Genomic DNA, 14528 nt, shown 5'->3' on the forward strand with positions numbered 1-14528 from the left:
AAGGAATCCATTGGTACCAACCAAGTCCCCACCATGTTGCGCTTATGATAAGCTAACTGGTGTCATATTTACTGTAGAGACATGAGAGTGGTGTCAAATGTTCTTATAACTCACCACCAGTATGTCCCAAGATCTATTCCTTGAACTTTTATGGTGCCTTGCTCTGTGGACAATAACGCAAAGGGAATAAAATAAAGGACTTTAGAAGAGTCAACTGAAAGAAGGACAATTCAGCTGACGTTTGACTTGAATCCCAAAATGAAATAGTCAGTTCAGTGAGAACTTAGCTTAGCTTTGTTGTTCATCAGCTCACAAAAATCCTTATTGCCTGTTGTTATCTTTCCTGTCTCCCCTGTTCTTAACTTTTAGTCACTTTCCACAATTGAATAACTAAAATGAACACAAGACAGTACTAACAAAAGTAGTTTGGAGTTAAAATAGTTTTTTTTAACTGAGGGAACCTTTCATCATTGATGCCTGGTATTGGTTTCAAGAGTGAGAAGCATTGAACTCAACATGTTCTGCAAACTTTCCATCCAACAGTGTATCAGAAAATCACCAATCAAAACTGCCGTTTCAGACAGCTGTGACATATTTTTTCGCTCAGGCCTGCGTCAGACTACCCAGACTCCCATTCAGCCCTGGTTCCAGGCCACTGGGCTCTCCACGTGAGTCTGATCGCTTTCTAGGCCACCAGGATGGGTGGTGGATGGTGAAGGCGTGGCAAAGTGACATTGAAATCCTGAGAGGGGTGAGACAGGGCCGCTTGGTTCTCGTATAAGTGCTTCTGCAGTGGCACAAGGGGGATGTTACTGCAAGCCGACCCATATTCAACACACACACACACACACACACACACACACACACTAGTCTTACCTACATGTTTGAAAAATAATCAAACTTATAATCGATAAGTCAGAAACAATACACACACAACACTCATTGAATTGTATGTAGGTTGGTAAAAATGTCAGAATCTTTACCTTCATTTCTCTAATATACACACACACACACACACACACACACACACACACACACACACTCACTCTCGCTTACACACATACTCTAGGCCCTCTCATTTTCAGAGGCCTGACCCATATTCACATGTGCGCACACACACACACACACACACACACACACACACACACACACACACACACACACACACACAAACCCGCACACTCGCACACACGGTGTTAAAATACCCCGGGAGCTATGCTGGCACCCCTAACTGGGACGCACTATAGTGGGCCCCGGAGGGCCCTTGGTTCAGGATGCTCACAACACGCTGGACCGTGCCCAAATAAACTAGCAACACACACGCAAACTTACTGTACACAAGCACACACACACACACACACACACACACACACACACACACACACACACAACTTCCATTATATTCCCCATTCTGTATTAAGCTGTATATCAAAACTGGACATTGTGAAATTAGTTTAGTGTAAGTCAATAACCTGAGCGAGCAGCTGTTGTGTTTGACATTTGGACTTGTTTATGACGAAGAGTTTTAGCTTGCAACCATAAAGCATGTACTATACGGGTTAGGAAGGGACATTTTGAACACATTTCCATCCATTCTCTTCTCGTTGCAAGACTCATAATGCTCCAGCTAGAGCTGACAGGAATGAAGTGTTTCAAAAGAACAAGGCCTGGAGAGCTTGGACAGACTCCCATAAAAGGAAAGCAGGATCATAAAGAACAGGGCCCCTATGGTGGAGCTAAATCTTAAATTATATTCCTAGCAGCACTGCCTTACCTTTTCTGTCTGTTCTTAATATATATATATATATATATATATATATATATATATATATACATATATGAGTGGGATTACATGTACATTTGACTTGCAGAGCCGATAACTCACCACAAAAAGACCCTAAAATCTTACTGTCTGAGAAGCCTGTTTTTGCCTGAGTTTAGAATAGATGTTCTTCAAAATGTTGTATGTTACGCTAATTTACATGAGAAGTAAACTTAGCCACTGTAATTTGTCCCTACGGCACAGCCTGAGGCAGGATTTGTTCAAAGCATATTGCCTCAAATTAGCTCTTAAAGGATAATTCATGTTTATTAGCCTACAACTTGGATCTTATTTCTTTAGGTTTGGCCATTGTATCGTACTGGTTATTATATATAACATTGTACTCACCAAGTTAACTGGGAATTTGGGACATCGCAGGTTTTAAACAACCCAGGTCAGCCAAGATTGTTTGCCAATGTTCACCAAAAGTATCTATTGTGAACATCCATTACAGTTTAGAGACCAACTTCCTGGTTCATCTGTGACCTACTATACAGTACTTACTGTAGCTGTGCACGCATACGATCTTACAGTGCAAGACGGGGTTAGTCCCAATAATTCAGGTGCATAGTCAGAATCTTTATCTTTATCTCTCTACCACACACACACACACACACACACACACACACACAATTTCCGCTTTCTATGCTCGTCATCATTGTATCATTAAAACACAATTTCGGAAGGTACAATGATCATATGTAGCCCACGTGAAATGGGGAACCCCAAATAAGCTACTAAAAGCTTTTCGGAGGGGGCCCAATAACATGAACCATACAACAGATAATATACAGACACTAAAAACTCAATTTACAATAGACACAACACAGACAAATACCACAAAATACAGACGATCCCAGTACAAATATAACACTATTATATATTATGTTCAACAATCATATGTTATAAGCAATTTTTCTGGCATTTATGTGCATCTGCATCATTACACCGATGTTTTGATAGCGCCGTTATTGTCTTATTATGGCTTGCTATGTTGCTATCATCTGGCACATAAGCACTATCACAACTTTTGTAGACGGTGTGATCTATTTTGGCTAGCAAACTTTGTTCGCAAATGTCAGCTTGAATGTTGTGCGATTCAGTGCGGAAATGAATGGAAACCTTAAAATGTCTCAAATCAATTTGATATACCAATTTGATCGCAAAACAGCATGTGACGTTATTAGACACAGGCTTTTATTTGCTTTTTTTAAGATTTTTTTTGTGTGGCATTTTAGGCCTTTATTTGCATAGGACAGCTTAGACTTGAAAAGGGAGAGAGAAGGGGAATGACATGCAGCAAAGGGCCGCAGGTCGGAGTCGAACCCACGGCCGCTGTGTCGAGGAGTAAACCTCTATATATGGGCTCCCGCTCTACTAGGTGAGCTAACCAGGCGCCCGTTTTTATTCGCTTTAAAGCCGTCAGATGGAAACACACTTTCACCGGCTTTATTCGAATGTTTTTAGCGAACTTCAGATAATTCGATTGACAAGTGGATGGAAACATAGCTTGTGTTTCTTTCCCCATCAGACTTGCTGCCATGTTCTTGCCATTTAACTTGTTGAGTACAATGTTATTATAACCCGGAGCCAAACAGTGGCCAAAGTCAATAAAATACAAATGAAGCCAGACTTATCCTTCAATGTTTGCTTCAAGGCTGTTAGTAAGAAGTTCTGTTCCTTCCCTAGGAAAATATTGCATTATCTCTGTGACTAACTCGTGCATCTTTCGAGTTATTATTTATACAACTCATCACATCAGCACAGCTGTATGCGTGATAGAGTCTCTGCTTGCTGAGTGCATTAAACTGTGAACCATCTTTGAATAAAACAGCAGGCTGTCTCACCGTCTCCAAAGAGCTGCAGGATGGCCAGGTCCACATGTCTCTTCCAGAGCGACTCCTTCTGGATGGCGATGCCGTACCCCGTGGTGGCAAAGATGTAGCCGCTGCCAATGGTCACCAGCTTGCAGCCCTCGTCCCTTCCGGCCATGTAGTTCAGTACGGCCGCGTCGTAAATGAAAGCATCTAGTTTGCTAATGAAAGAGAGAGAGAGAAAGGGAGAAAGACAGAGAGAGGTAGGTTACAATTAATTAGCACTGAGGAGTCAGACATCCCAGCTACAACATTCCAATTAACCTGCTAAATAGCACTAAGCTGCTGATAAGTGTAATAGACTTCCACTTGGTTTGCCAAAGGCTGGAGCTGGCACACAGACTGGCGAAAAAGGCACACTTGATGAAAAGTGAAGAGGGGGAGCGAAAGCATTATTGGAGTTATTCAGCTACGATATGTTTACATGAAGATAAGTAGGAAAGATATAAATAGGGGACTTAAGAATTGATTCTTTTTTAAACTAGTTTCTCCACACTTTACTCTCTATTACAATATAATGACCATCGTTTGAAACGGCCATGCTTTTGATTCCCTTAAAAAATAATATTTTAATTCAACCCCTTAATAAATTCAACAGAATAAAAAATGCTAAAAAAATTAATATAATAAACTACAGACATAAGAGATGCTTACATGCCTGAAGCCAAGGCATACACATAAAATACAAATACATTGTTCAATATCTCTAGATGATTGTTTCCATTTTGGAAAGAGGGACTTAGGTTTCAAACATATAAATGGGATCCTTTAATTTGATTTTGTTATTCAAATCTTTGTGCAGTTTCTTACCCGGCCTTGAGAGAGGCCAGGGCCTCGTTGACGTTTCTCTGATGAAACTTTGTCATGTAGGCGTGCATTTCTGGATAGTTGTTCCTAATGTTTCTCTCCGTACTCCCGTTTGGGACAGTGCCGAACCGAAACGGAGGAGAGAAGTCGTTGGGACTCTGGAACTAAACGTGGAAGACGGAGCATGGAGAGAGAGAGAGAGAAAGAGAGAGAGAGGGAGGCATTAAATAAATTAAAGGTGAGAAAAAGAAGACAGGGTGGCACAGCCTCAAACAGAAACCTTCCATCTTACCTTTTTGTCTGAGAGACCAGTTACCTGGTCCACATATTCCTCCTGGATCATGAAAGCAGCCAGGTTGGCAGTGTAGGAGGCCAGGAAGATGACAGCAAAGAAGGCCCACACGGACACCATGATCTTACTGGTGGTGCCTTTGGGGTTCTGCACCGGCACAGAGTTGTTAAAGACCAGACCCCACAGCAGCCAGATGGCCTTACCAATGGTGAAGGATGGGCCGTGAGGCTCTGAAAGAAACACAGCCGTGGTTAAAGAATACATGACGGATCAGCGTTGGTTTCTAAACCAGTGGGTGGGAAACACAGTTGGTCTGCTTTTACTGGTGGGTCTCCAGCTGAGCAGTGATTTTGATTAGCAGAATTAAACTGAATGCCGCATTTATTTGATTCCTGTACTGGTCTAAAAGTTACAGTAGTTTTTAAAAGGCAACATATTGGTCCTGTGATAAGGTCCAGGAATTTTGGACCAGGATAAATGATAACCTATGTCAGATTCAAGGATTTTTGTCATGTTGCGAGTTGTATGTTTTGTATGTAACAATTGTTTCACAAAAAAAGGCAACATCTCATTAAAGTTACCCTGGTCTGAAGTCTATTCCTTGTTAAGTTTTAGCCATGCTAGCAGTCTATCTGTCTGTGTTTATTACTAATTAGCTAAAATTAGCATGCTAACAAGCTAAACTAAGCTGATGAACATGGCAAACATACTTGCTAAATATCATTATGTTAACTTCTTTGTGCGCTTGTTGCCATGTTAGCATTCAGCATTTGGTACACTACAGCTTCACAGAGAGGCTAGCATGGCTGTAGACTTTTATTATTTTATGTCACTTATAGAGTGCTGCAGGAATGAGTCCTAAAACCCAGATGAGTTAGCATTTTTGCACTTCTGGATCCCTGGTCTCGAAGTCAGTGGGTTTTTTGTATGTGTTTTTTGGTTAGATGCCTGAAATAAGTTCTGTGGTTTACACAAGCTTGAGAGAGTTACACGTTTGTGTGATATAAAATGTGTCAGTAAACACCCCGCTCGTGAATTTTGAAGCTTTTATCTGTCTTACAAAAGACGGTTGCTAAATGAGACTACAGGAGTTACATTAATCGTCACCTTCAGCTTAGTGGTGGGGACATTGTCATGTGACCGTGGTCTAGTTCCTTTATAGCCGTATAACATTAGCTCTTTACGTCCGTCGATTGCATTTATGCTTCGGAAATCATTAAAATGGTGATCATTTGTGAAGATTATCTTGCTGAACAAAATGTGTAAGTATCATAAAGGTTTGTTGTTTGCCATAGAGCTTTTTTTCAGCAACAATCCAAAAAGCCAACGGAAGAATCCCATTGGCTTTTTGTCGAGGGAACCAGGGCGATGCTAACTTCCTGGTTGCCCTACAAAAAATACGTCATCCCTGCAGCACTTTGTATCGAGTTAAGATATTAGTTAAGTCTAAGTTAAGTTAAGAATTGTGTCGGTCCAACTCATCCATAAGCTGGCAGCAGACTGGTTTATTCCAGCCATTATGCTGCGATACGCAGTTGGTTCATGTTTGTGTGGGTATGTGTGAGCGTGTGAGAGAGAAAGAGACAGAGTGTATGCAAGCATGTGGGTGTGCATTGTTGTATGGGGCTTTTGTTCATGGACAAACTGGCTTTATAGTGCCAAATATCTCTTTTTGTGAAGTTTGCAAGAAAGTTGGTTAAATGAATCGGGCAGAGAGACTTTACAAATCTGGAGTCAGGCCATTGATACATTATTGCGTTGAATCCTTTGAGTCCAAACTTCGATCTGCACTCTTCATGATACCAAACTCCCACAGCGCTACAAGCAGATAAAACGAGGAGGCACACAGAAGAGAACAGCGCTTTAGGGAGGGAGTACATCTCCTCCAGAACATGATGAACAATGAATGAAAAAAAAGATAGCCATTGTCTATATATAGCCACATCAGAGCAAGAGTTGTGGGAAGACAATGGCTTTTTTTTCGCCTTTCTTTTATTTTTGGCTGGGGAGATCTAACACAAAGCTAGCCTCTTGCTGTCAGAGCTGACATGTGATTTTGAAAGTATGGAAATACATGAAAGTGACTTGTCTAGTGTGAAGGAAGCAGCACTGGAGGTGTGTTGAAACCCAGACAGTGAGACACACCTGTATATGATTTTTTTTTTTTTTGTAAAAGCATGGAGGAGGAAGAGGAGGAGAATGAAGTCATTGGGTCAGCGAGGACGGCTGGTGTATATTTGGAGGCGGCCTCCAGTGTGTTTGTGTCAGTATTTGTGCACAGTAAGACAATTTGTACAAAAACAATCTGCTCTGGTAATGTTACAGACGGAACACATTAACCTGCAAAGCTGTACCCATGCTTGCTTGTTTGTCGCAAATGAGTAGTTGGAGCATTACTCATCGAAAAACTCTTTCTGCGGAGGCCCAAATTGCCCGCCGCCATAATGTTCTCTGCATACTTTGGATGCTCATTCGCTGACTTCACAAGCAAAGATAAAAGTATTTCAGTGTTTTTTTCCCTCTTTGAATGTTGTAATTTGGAGGATAGAGAGCACTTGATTTGGATTTCCACCATCACAATGGTTTTCGATTGCCAAAACTATGTTACTGCTTTCATGCGCTGGTGCAAATCTCACATGCAGGACCTTCAAGTTGGCTGCCAACCATTCTCCCATTCACACGCTAGTCAGAAAAATAGAAAGCTAGAAAATGCCAGAAAATTAAACCCAACAGGCAACTAAACACCGGGGAGTGCTGGTACTGGAGTGTGTGTGTGAGTCGTTATCATTTCATTTATCAATTAATCAGTGCAAATGGTAGCTTGATGCCACAAGAAAGGGACAAAGTATTATTAGAGGCATCTGCTATGGTTAGAAGTGTGATTTTTACTGCTTATCAAAAGACAACCTGTCAACTACAAATGTGCATTATATAATTTGCTTTTTGATTTTGATTAAACGTAACTGCTGCCTGGCTCATGCTCACATGCACAACATTTGTTTTTGATTTAGTCCTTAATCCCCCCCAAAAAATGCTCTTTCTTCTTTTCTATCCAATGAATCATCTCGCAACCGCTCAGATTTTTCTTTTGCAGCCCTTCTGACGGGGCCTGATCCTTCGGTTGTAAACCACTACACTACCTAACTGTGCAGTACAGGATATACAGTAATATCTAATAGTAGGCCGAGATCAAACTAGCTCTACTTCGACCAGCTACAAAATCATACTTATTGTCGCTGCCGGGCGAAAACCTTGTATATACAAAACCGTTGCTTTTAAGAGAATGAAAAAAAAAGGCTAATTTGAAAATATTTTATTGAGCTATTTACCTCAGACAAAATCAGACGAAATCGCCTCATCAGTGGTAAATTATTTGTTAATATAATATAACAGACAGACGTAAAGGGTGACCAAAAGCATTGTTTCATGAAAAAAATTCAAATGACGAAATATGGAGATGCAAGGTTTCTGTCCGACAGCGACGTTATGCATTGATGCGTAAGCATTAACAATGTAATCATGTAATATGTAATTATATATCAGTCACAGGGGCCATTTTCTGCAAAACGAGTACTTTTACTTACTTCAATTACATTTTGGTAATTACATTTTGGTACTTTTACTTAAGTAAAGGATCTGAGTACTTCTTCGACAGCTGCACAGTGTACAGTCATCGTGGGGAGGAGGTTGAGGTGGGAGATTGGGGCATGCAAAGCACAAGACCAGTGGTTTATTTTGAATATTTTAAAAGCTTGTGCATCTTGGGGTTACACTTTACTTGAAGGTATCTACATAAGAGTGACATGACACTGTCATAAACATAAACAAGTCATAAACGTTTATGACATAACGCTTCTTTTAGTAAGTGTCATTCGGTTTTTGTCATGACAAGTTATGGTTACGGTTAGAGTTAGAGTTAGAGTTCATGTGTCATGACAGTGTCATGTCACTCTTATGTAAATACCTTCAAGTAAAGTGTTACCCATCTTGTGCTTCTCCTCAGTGTGGACTTTTTCAACATTTATCCAAAAGCTTGATGTGATGACCATGAACCCAGTGCTTGGAGTGGCCTACAGTATGTTCAATATGAAGAATGTGTCGGCAGATACACTCATTGTAAACGCTTTGTTGTCATGTAGATAAATGTAATCTCGACAGCATTGCTGTACATTTCTGAACAGATTTACTGCGGAGTTCTGAGAAGTCTAACTTTAATTCCAAAGAAATACGTCACTTGTAGCACATGTTGAAACGGTATAATTTCTCTGGTAAATTCAACTTTAGTGTGCCCCTCCCATCTGGTGTGTTCTGAGCGAAAAGAGATGAGGGAGGCAGCGTGGCTCGAAGACTGGAAGAGAAAATGTCTGCATCCACATACATCTATATCCTCAAACAAGTGCAGCCCCCCCCCGAACAGGTACCCTGCCTGTGTCTATGTGTGTGTGTGTGTGTGTGTGTGTGTGTGTGTGTGTGTGTGTGTGTTACTCTGTGTGTTGAGTAGAAGCCTCTCACCTCTGCCGTCAGCCAGACAGCGGTTGTAGCCCACAGGGCTGAAGTACTCGAATATAAACACAGCCATTGCTGACACCAGCAACAGCATCACGAACATCATCACCCACACATCCGCACTGAAGGGCTCTGGGCGAGAGAGGGAAGAGAGGAGAGGGAGAGATGAAGGGAGTTGAGGGAGAAGAGGGATTGAGGGAGGGAGCATGGACGGACAGAGATTAGGAGAATAAAAAGAGGGGGGGGGGGTTGTGAGAAGGCAGAAGACGGGAAAGAGACGAGGGACATCAGGAGAGGGAGGAAGAGAGAGAAAAGAGCGAGGGCGGCAGAGAGAGAGAGGAAGAGAAAATGAAGCGAGGGAGGGAGAGGGCAAGAGAGATATGCAAATGAGCGCCAGATTGAGAAGAGGAAGCAAGAGTCAGAGAAATGGAGTAGGAGTGGGAAATTTAAGAGGGCAAAGAGACAGGGAGCAAAAAAAAGAGAATAAACAAACAGTTAGCTATATTATCATGCATTCCAGTCTGCCTCCTCATCATACAAATGCATTAAAACTTGGCTCTAATCACTCGTGTCCACGAAAATTACTTTTAGTTCAACTTCCAAAAGGTGTAAAAATGGATGTCAACCTAAAGTGACCTGACAAAGATCCATATAGCTCTCTGGATCTGTGATGAGTGCTGGCCAAAAGACAGTTAAATAAACTCAAACAATGGCTCTACTCATTCCAGAGACTCTTTGGAAGCAATCTGGTGTCTCAGAGTCAGATAATCTGCATTAAATTGGCATGAGTAGGCTTTGTATATTTCACAAACTTCCAGAAAATATACATAATTCACTATCAAAAATGACCTAAAACCACATGTTGCGCCTCAATGTAAATGTGACGGACGGTTTGCGACTTTATTACACACTTTAAGACTTTTGCTACTTTTTTAGCGAACCTTATGGTGAACATAGATCATTTCTTTTCATATTTTCTACCTTTCCTGCATATTTTACTTTGCACCTTGAGTGGTTTAGGCTGTAAAACCTCTTTTTTTTTGCAAAATCTGGCATTATAATAATAATAACTAGACATGTAAGCAGGTATATCAGGGTCTAAGTAGCCACCGTCTCTGGGCAACCAGGAAGAGGAAATCGTTATTGAATAGGTCTCAACCTTTGTGTTGTCCTTGAGATCAATTTGACTAGTTTTGTATATCAGAAATATGGGTTTCTTTCAACCAAATCCCCCAAAATAACATGGATGTACGTTGTATGGAACATGAAACATTCTTCGCAGGTAAAATCAATGATTACTTTCATTGAATTTTGGGTGTTTTATTCAATTTTATAGCATTTGAAAAACATGTTTTAAATGGTTTCAAACAGCATCCTGATCAAACTTTGACATATACCCCTCTGTAATCCACTCAACATCCTCTGACTATTAGTCAAAATAATTGTAATGTAATTTCTGCTTTTTTTAACTCAAAAAAATTAGGTTTAATGTCATATAAATTAGGTTTAGTGACCATTAATAAAAAAAAAAAAGGCGCTCTGGAGCTGCAGCACCCACGGAAAATACTGAGCATCCATGTGTGCCAGACTGCCAGTAGGCTACATTCATTTAAAATTAAACTTTGCAGTTGGTGCTAAGCGGAGCGTGTGAGTGCTGATCACGGTTACGTGTCAGTTAAACTTCTCATCTCCAATCCTATCTGGATTTGTGAGAAGTGGTGCTGTCCTGAGTTGAAAGATAGAGGCTTTATTATCGAGTTAATAGGCGTGTGTGTTCATGTCGGCCGCTGTCAATTTCCTAAGGTTCTGAAATGCAAACAATTTTTGACTACTTTTTTTTTAAAGGGCGTGCGCCCGTGAGCACCCACGGAGGAAAACATAAATCCGCGCCTACGATAGAGGAAGACTGACAGCTCTAATATACATATTATAATTTATTTACAAGACTGTCAAAGGGAGAAGGGTGTCTCTCTGCCCTGTCAGACGCTGTTCTCACTCTCCTCTGCCTGCCGTGGCCCGTGTGTGTGAGTCAGCGAGCTTGTTACGTTACACCCCGCAATCACTTGTGGAGCACTATAACTTTGAAAAACCACAGGTTCCAGTTAATCTTATAATGGATATGTGTGTTGGATCGGGGAACTAAACGCCTCTAGTCCGCGAGTCTCCTGATAGAGCTCCAGCCAGCTTACAGCGGGGTCTGTGAAGGTGGACAGGCCAATCGGCAAGCCAGCGACCCCAGCAGGCTCTGGCCGGCTGTCACGTCAGACTGTGGAGCATTCTGAAATCCGACACAGTCGGACCACATTTGCAATTAGCCATGTATTTTCGTAAAACAGCCCATATTTGAGCTCTACCTAGTTGATTTCTCGCATAAAAAAAGTCTCAGAATTGAATTTAGTGATGAACTAGCAGACGAACAATGTATTTAGGTGAAGAGACTAGGATCAGTGTGTGTCTGACAGGGTGGGGGGCGTGGCATCACGGTGGTGGCTCTCCATCATGATGTCGGTCAGCCAATCACGATGATCGATGACATCGTCCATCGGCACAACCCTAATCAGCAGGTAAAAATAACAGATTTCTTTCCTAGCAACCTGTTAAGAATATGACAATCCTACATGACTGAGTGTGGATTAAAGGTCCAGTGTGTAACATGTTTAGTTGTTCATTCTCAGAATCTGTGTTGCCCGTTCACAAACTTGTCTTTTTCATGAATATTTACCACCACCATCAATTCCAAGTATTCCTATTGGCTTGAAATTTTACATTTGCGTTTGCATGAACTGGGGTAGACGCTCCATATTCATGCTCCATCTTGAAATACGTTAGCCGGTAAGGGACATACAGGACATACTGCTCCGCCTTTCACGTTTTCTCTGTCACATGATAAACTCACAGCTGCTGCTAATGCTGCTAATGGGTATCATAGCTTCCCGGCCCCGGCAAGTTTGAAGAAGGAAACATGGAGGACCACACGTATTCAAAATCCAAATTTCAGGAACAGGAGTCTTCTTCTTCTTCGCCCAGAAAATGAAAAAGGAGATTGAAAAGAGCAAGAGACCGGCTTTTTGAAGCGCGAAGGCTACCGTAGCATCTAATACGTACTTTGAACTGCGTGGTGCGAGAGAGTTGATTGCGATATATGATCTCAACGCTACACGGGAGAAATTCACTACACATTGGACCTTTAAATGCTTTATGATAGCCTCATAGTCACAATATCAAAAACATGGCCGTCAGGTTCTTCCTTCAGCCCATCTCTGCCCCCAACGTCTGACCGCTGGCTGCTGCGCTCCTCACCTAAGAAGGCCGAGGGTGAAACGGTGCCGTTGCTACGGGACACCATGACGCTGATACCCGTCTCGATGAAGGGGACGGAAAAGTCGATGACCTCCGACCTCTCCTCATTAATGGTCAAGGAGCCAACGGCCATGTGGGCGTTTTTCAACACCACCTAATAGAGAAAGCAGAAAGACAAAGAGCATCCATTATTTAAACATCCATTATCCATCCAGTAATGAGTGGAGCACACTTTTAAGGGAAAAATCTGTCCTAAATCTTCGACTTTTCCCTGAGGGGGTGATGTCTTGTTTGGTGCTGCTGCAACAAAAACATTCCAACAAATTCAATCAGGATAGTTAAGAATAGCTTATAGTGAAAAACAATTTAAAAAAAGAGCATAAAAACACAAGCATAAAAATAGCTCATCAGTTCATTTGAAGGCAATTGTGCTGGGAGTCTTTCCAAATGTGGGTAATTCTTGTTAAGAAATTTGATATGACAAAGCAGGAAAACATTACAGCCGTCCCTGAGTTCTAAAGGGCACTGTGCAAACATTTTAACATCGCTGAGAAATAGCTTTTCACGATGTCCCTTTGCATTTCTTTGTCCATTTTGTTGTTGGCTCTGTTGTTTTTTTCCACTGGATGAATGAATAAATGTGACTGAGCCTCTTCAGCAATCAAATATATCAAGAGCAAATTAGGTTTTAGTGGTCAGCCCTTATAATCCAAGAGCAATATGTTCTGTCTGGATGGATCACTTTGCACTGATGTTCAGCAATCATACAGACAAAATCCATTGTAGAAGAGGTCCAAATAGCAATTTTTAAACTGACGGCTGTGAATTTAGAAACACGTTTGCTCTGAGTAAAAGGGGAAAGCTAGCAGTGCTATCGCAGTTCCTCTCGCTTTTCTGTTAACATGTATAAAGCAAGCAGCAGATGCAAGCACTCTGTCTTGGTTAGCTGTCAAAAGGTATTTTGGGAAATGTAGGAAATCAAATCTGACATAATAGCAGAGCGAGCCGATTTTAAGGGTAAGTGGAAACATAAAAAAAAAAAGCAGAGAAAGAATTAGAATGAGCAAAGTGAAGCGAAGAAACTTGAGAATGGAGACATTCGAGACAAAGATAGGGCAGGAGGACAACACACTTTGCACACACACGGCTCAGAGTGGACACTCGTGATGCGCACCGGGGGAGGGAAAGACAGAACGAGGTAGGAAGAAAGTGGGTTACCACAGTGGGTCATGGCTGCTTGAAATAGCCCGCCCCAATGCCTCTCCTTCCTCTACCTGCCTCCCTCCCGTCAGTACTTCTGCACAGGTAGTATATTTAGCCCCAAATTCTGCAGCCCTACAGCACAGGGTAAAGTGGGACGAGACTGTCTTACTGAGTTAATAAGGCGTTTGTGACTGTGTGAGTCAAAGCTCCAGAACGTGCTTCAGCGTGTGTGTGTGTGTCTCCTTGCGTCCGTGCGTCCGTGCGTCAGTGCGTGTGTGTCTGTGTGTGTTTGTGTGTCTGTGTGTGTGTGTGTGTGTCTGCAGATGAGTGAGTCATAAAGGGAAAAAGACAGACTGACAGAGAAGGGAGCGAACTTCTGTTCTCATACCTGTGAAGTGGACCTTTACAGGCAGGGAGAATATTACACATCTTCTCTGCACATTATCTGCAGTTTTCAAAGTGTTTGTGTGTGTGTGTGCATTTGTAACTTTTCAATCTTGTGTGTTCTGTCAGCATGTAAGTACGGATGTGTATGTTCACTTGTGTGTATGTTGGTGCCTGAATGTGCGAAATGTGTCCCCGGGGAAGAGAGCGAGTCCATCCAGCAGTGTACTCACTTCCTCTCTCTCTCTCTCCTCTCGCTCTCTCCATCTCCCTCCTACGACTTGTTCTCTCCGTGTTATGAAAGTGACCCATGTGGGTGTTATTGAGAATGAGCGAGCGC

At 41.9% G+C, this 14528-nt stretch overlaps 1 protein-coding gene across 3 annotated transcripts in view; it reads right to left on the minus strand.

The window, feature by feature from the left end:
- Positions 1-14528, minus strand: part of LOC116065533 (glutamate receptor ionotropic, NMDA 2B) — a 165777-nt gene that overhangs the window by 17125 nt on the left and 134124 nt on the right. For all 3 annotated transcript variants that reach the window (XM_035996781.1, XM_031321076.2, XM_035996780.1), the window contains exons 11-15: positions 12602-12755; positions 9308-9433; positions 4796-5025; positions 4507-4667; positions 3670-3857 (exon numbers count right to left, since the gene is read on the minus strand). In XM_035996781.1, coding sequence (XP_035852674.1) covers positions 3670-3857; positions 4507-4667; positions 4796-5025; positions 9308-9433; positions 12602-12755 — 859 coding nt within the window. The remainder of the gene's footprint in view (positions 1-3669; positions 3858-4506; positions 4668-4795; positions 5026-9307; positions 9434-12601; positions 12756-14528) is intronic.

Source organism: Sander lucioperca, chromosome 21 (genome assembly GCF_008315115.2).
Source record: "Sander lucioperca isolate FBNREF2018 chromosome 21, SLUC_FBN_1.2, whole genome shotgun sequence".
Taxonomy (NCBI): domain Eukaryota; kingdom Metazoa; phylum Chordata; class Actinopteri; order Perciformes; family Percidae; genus Sander; species Sander lucioperca.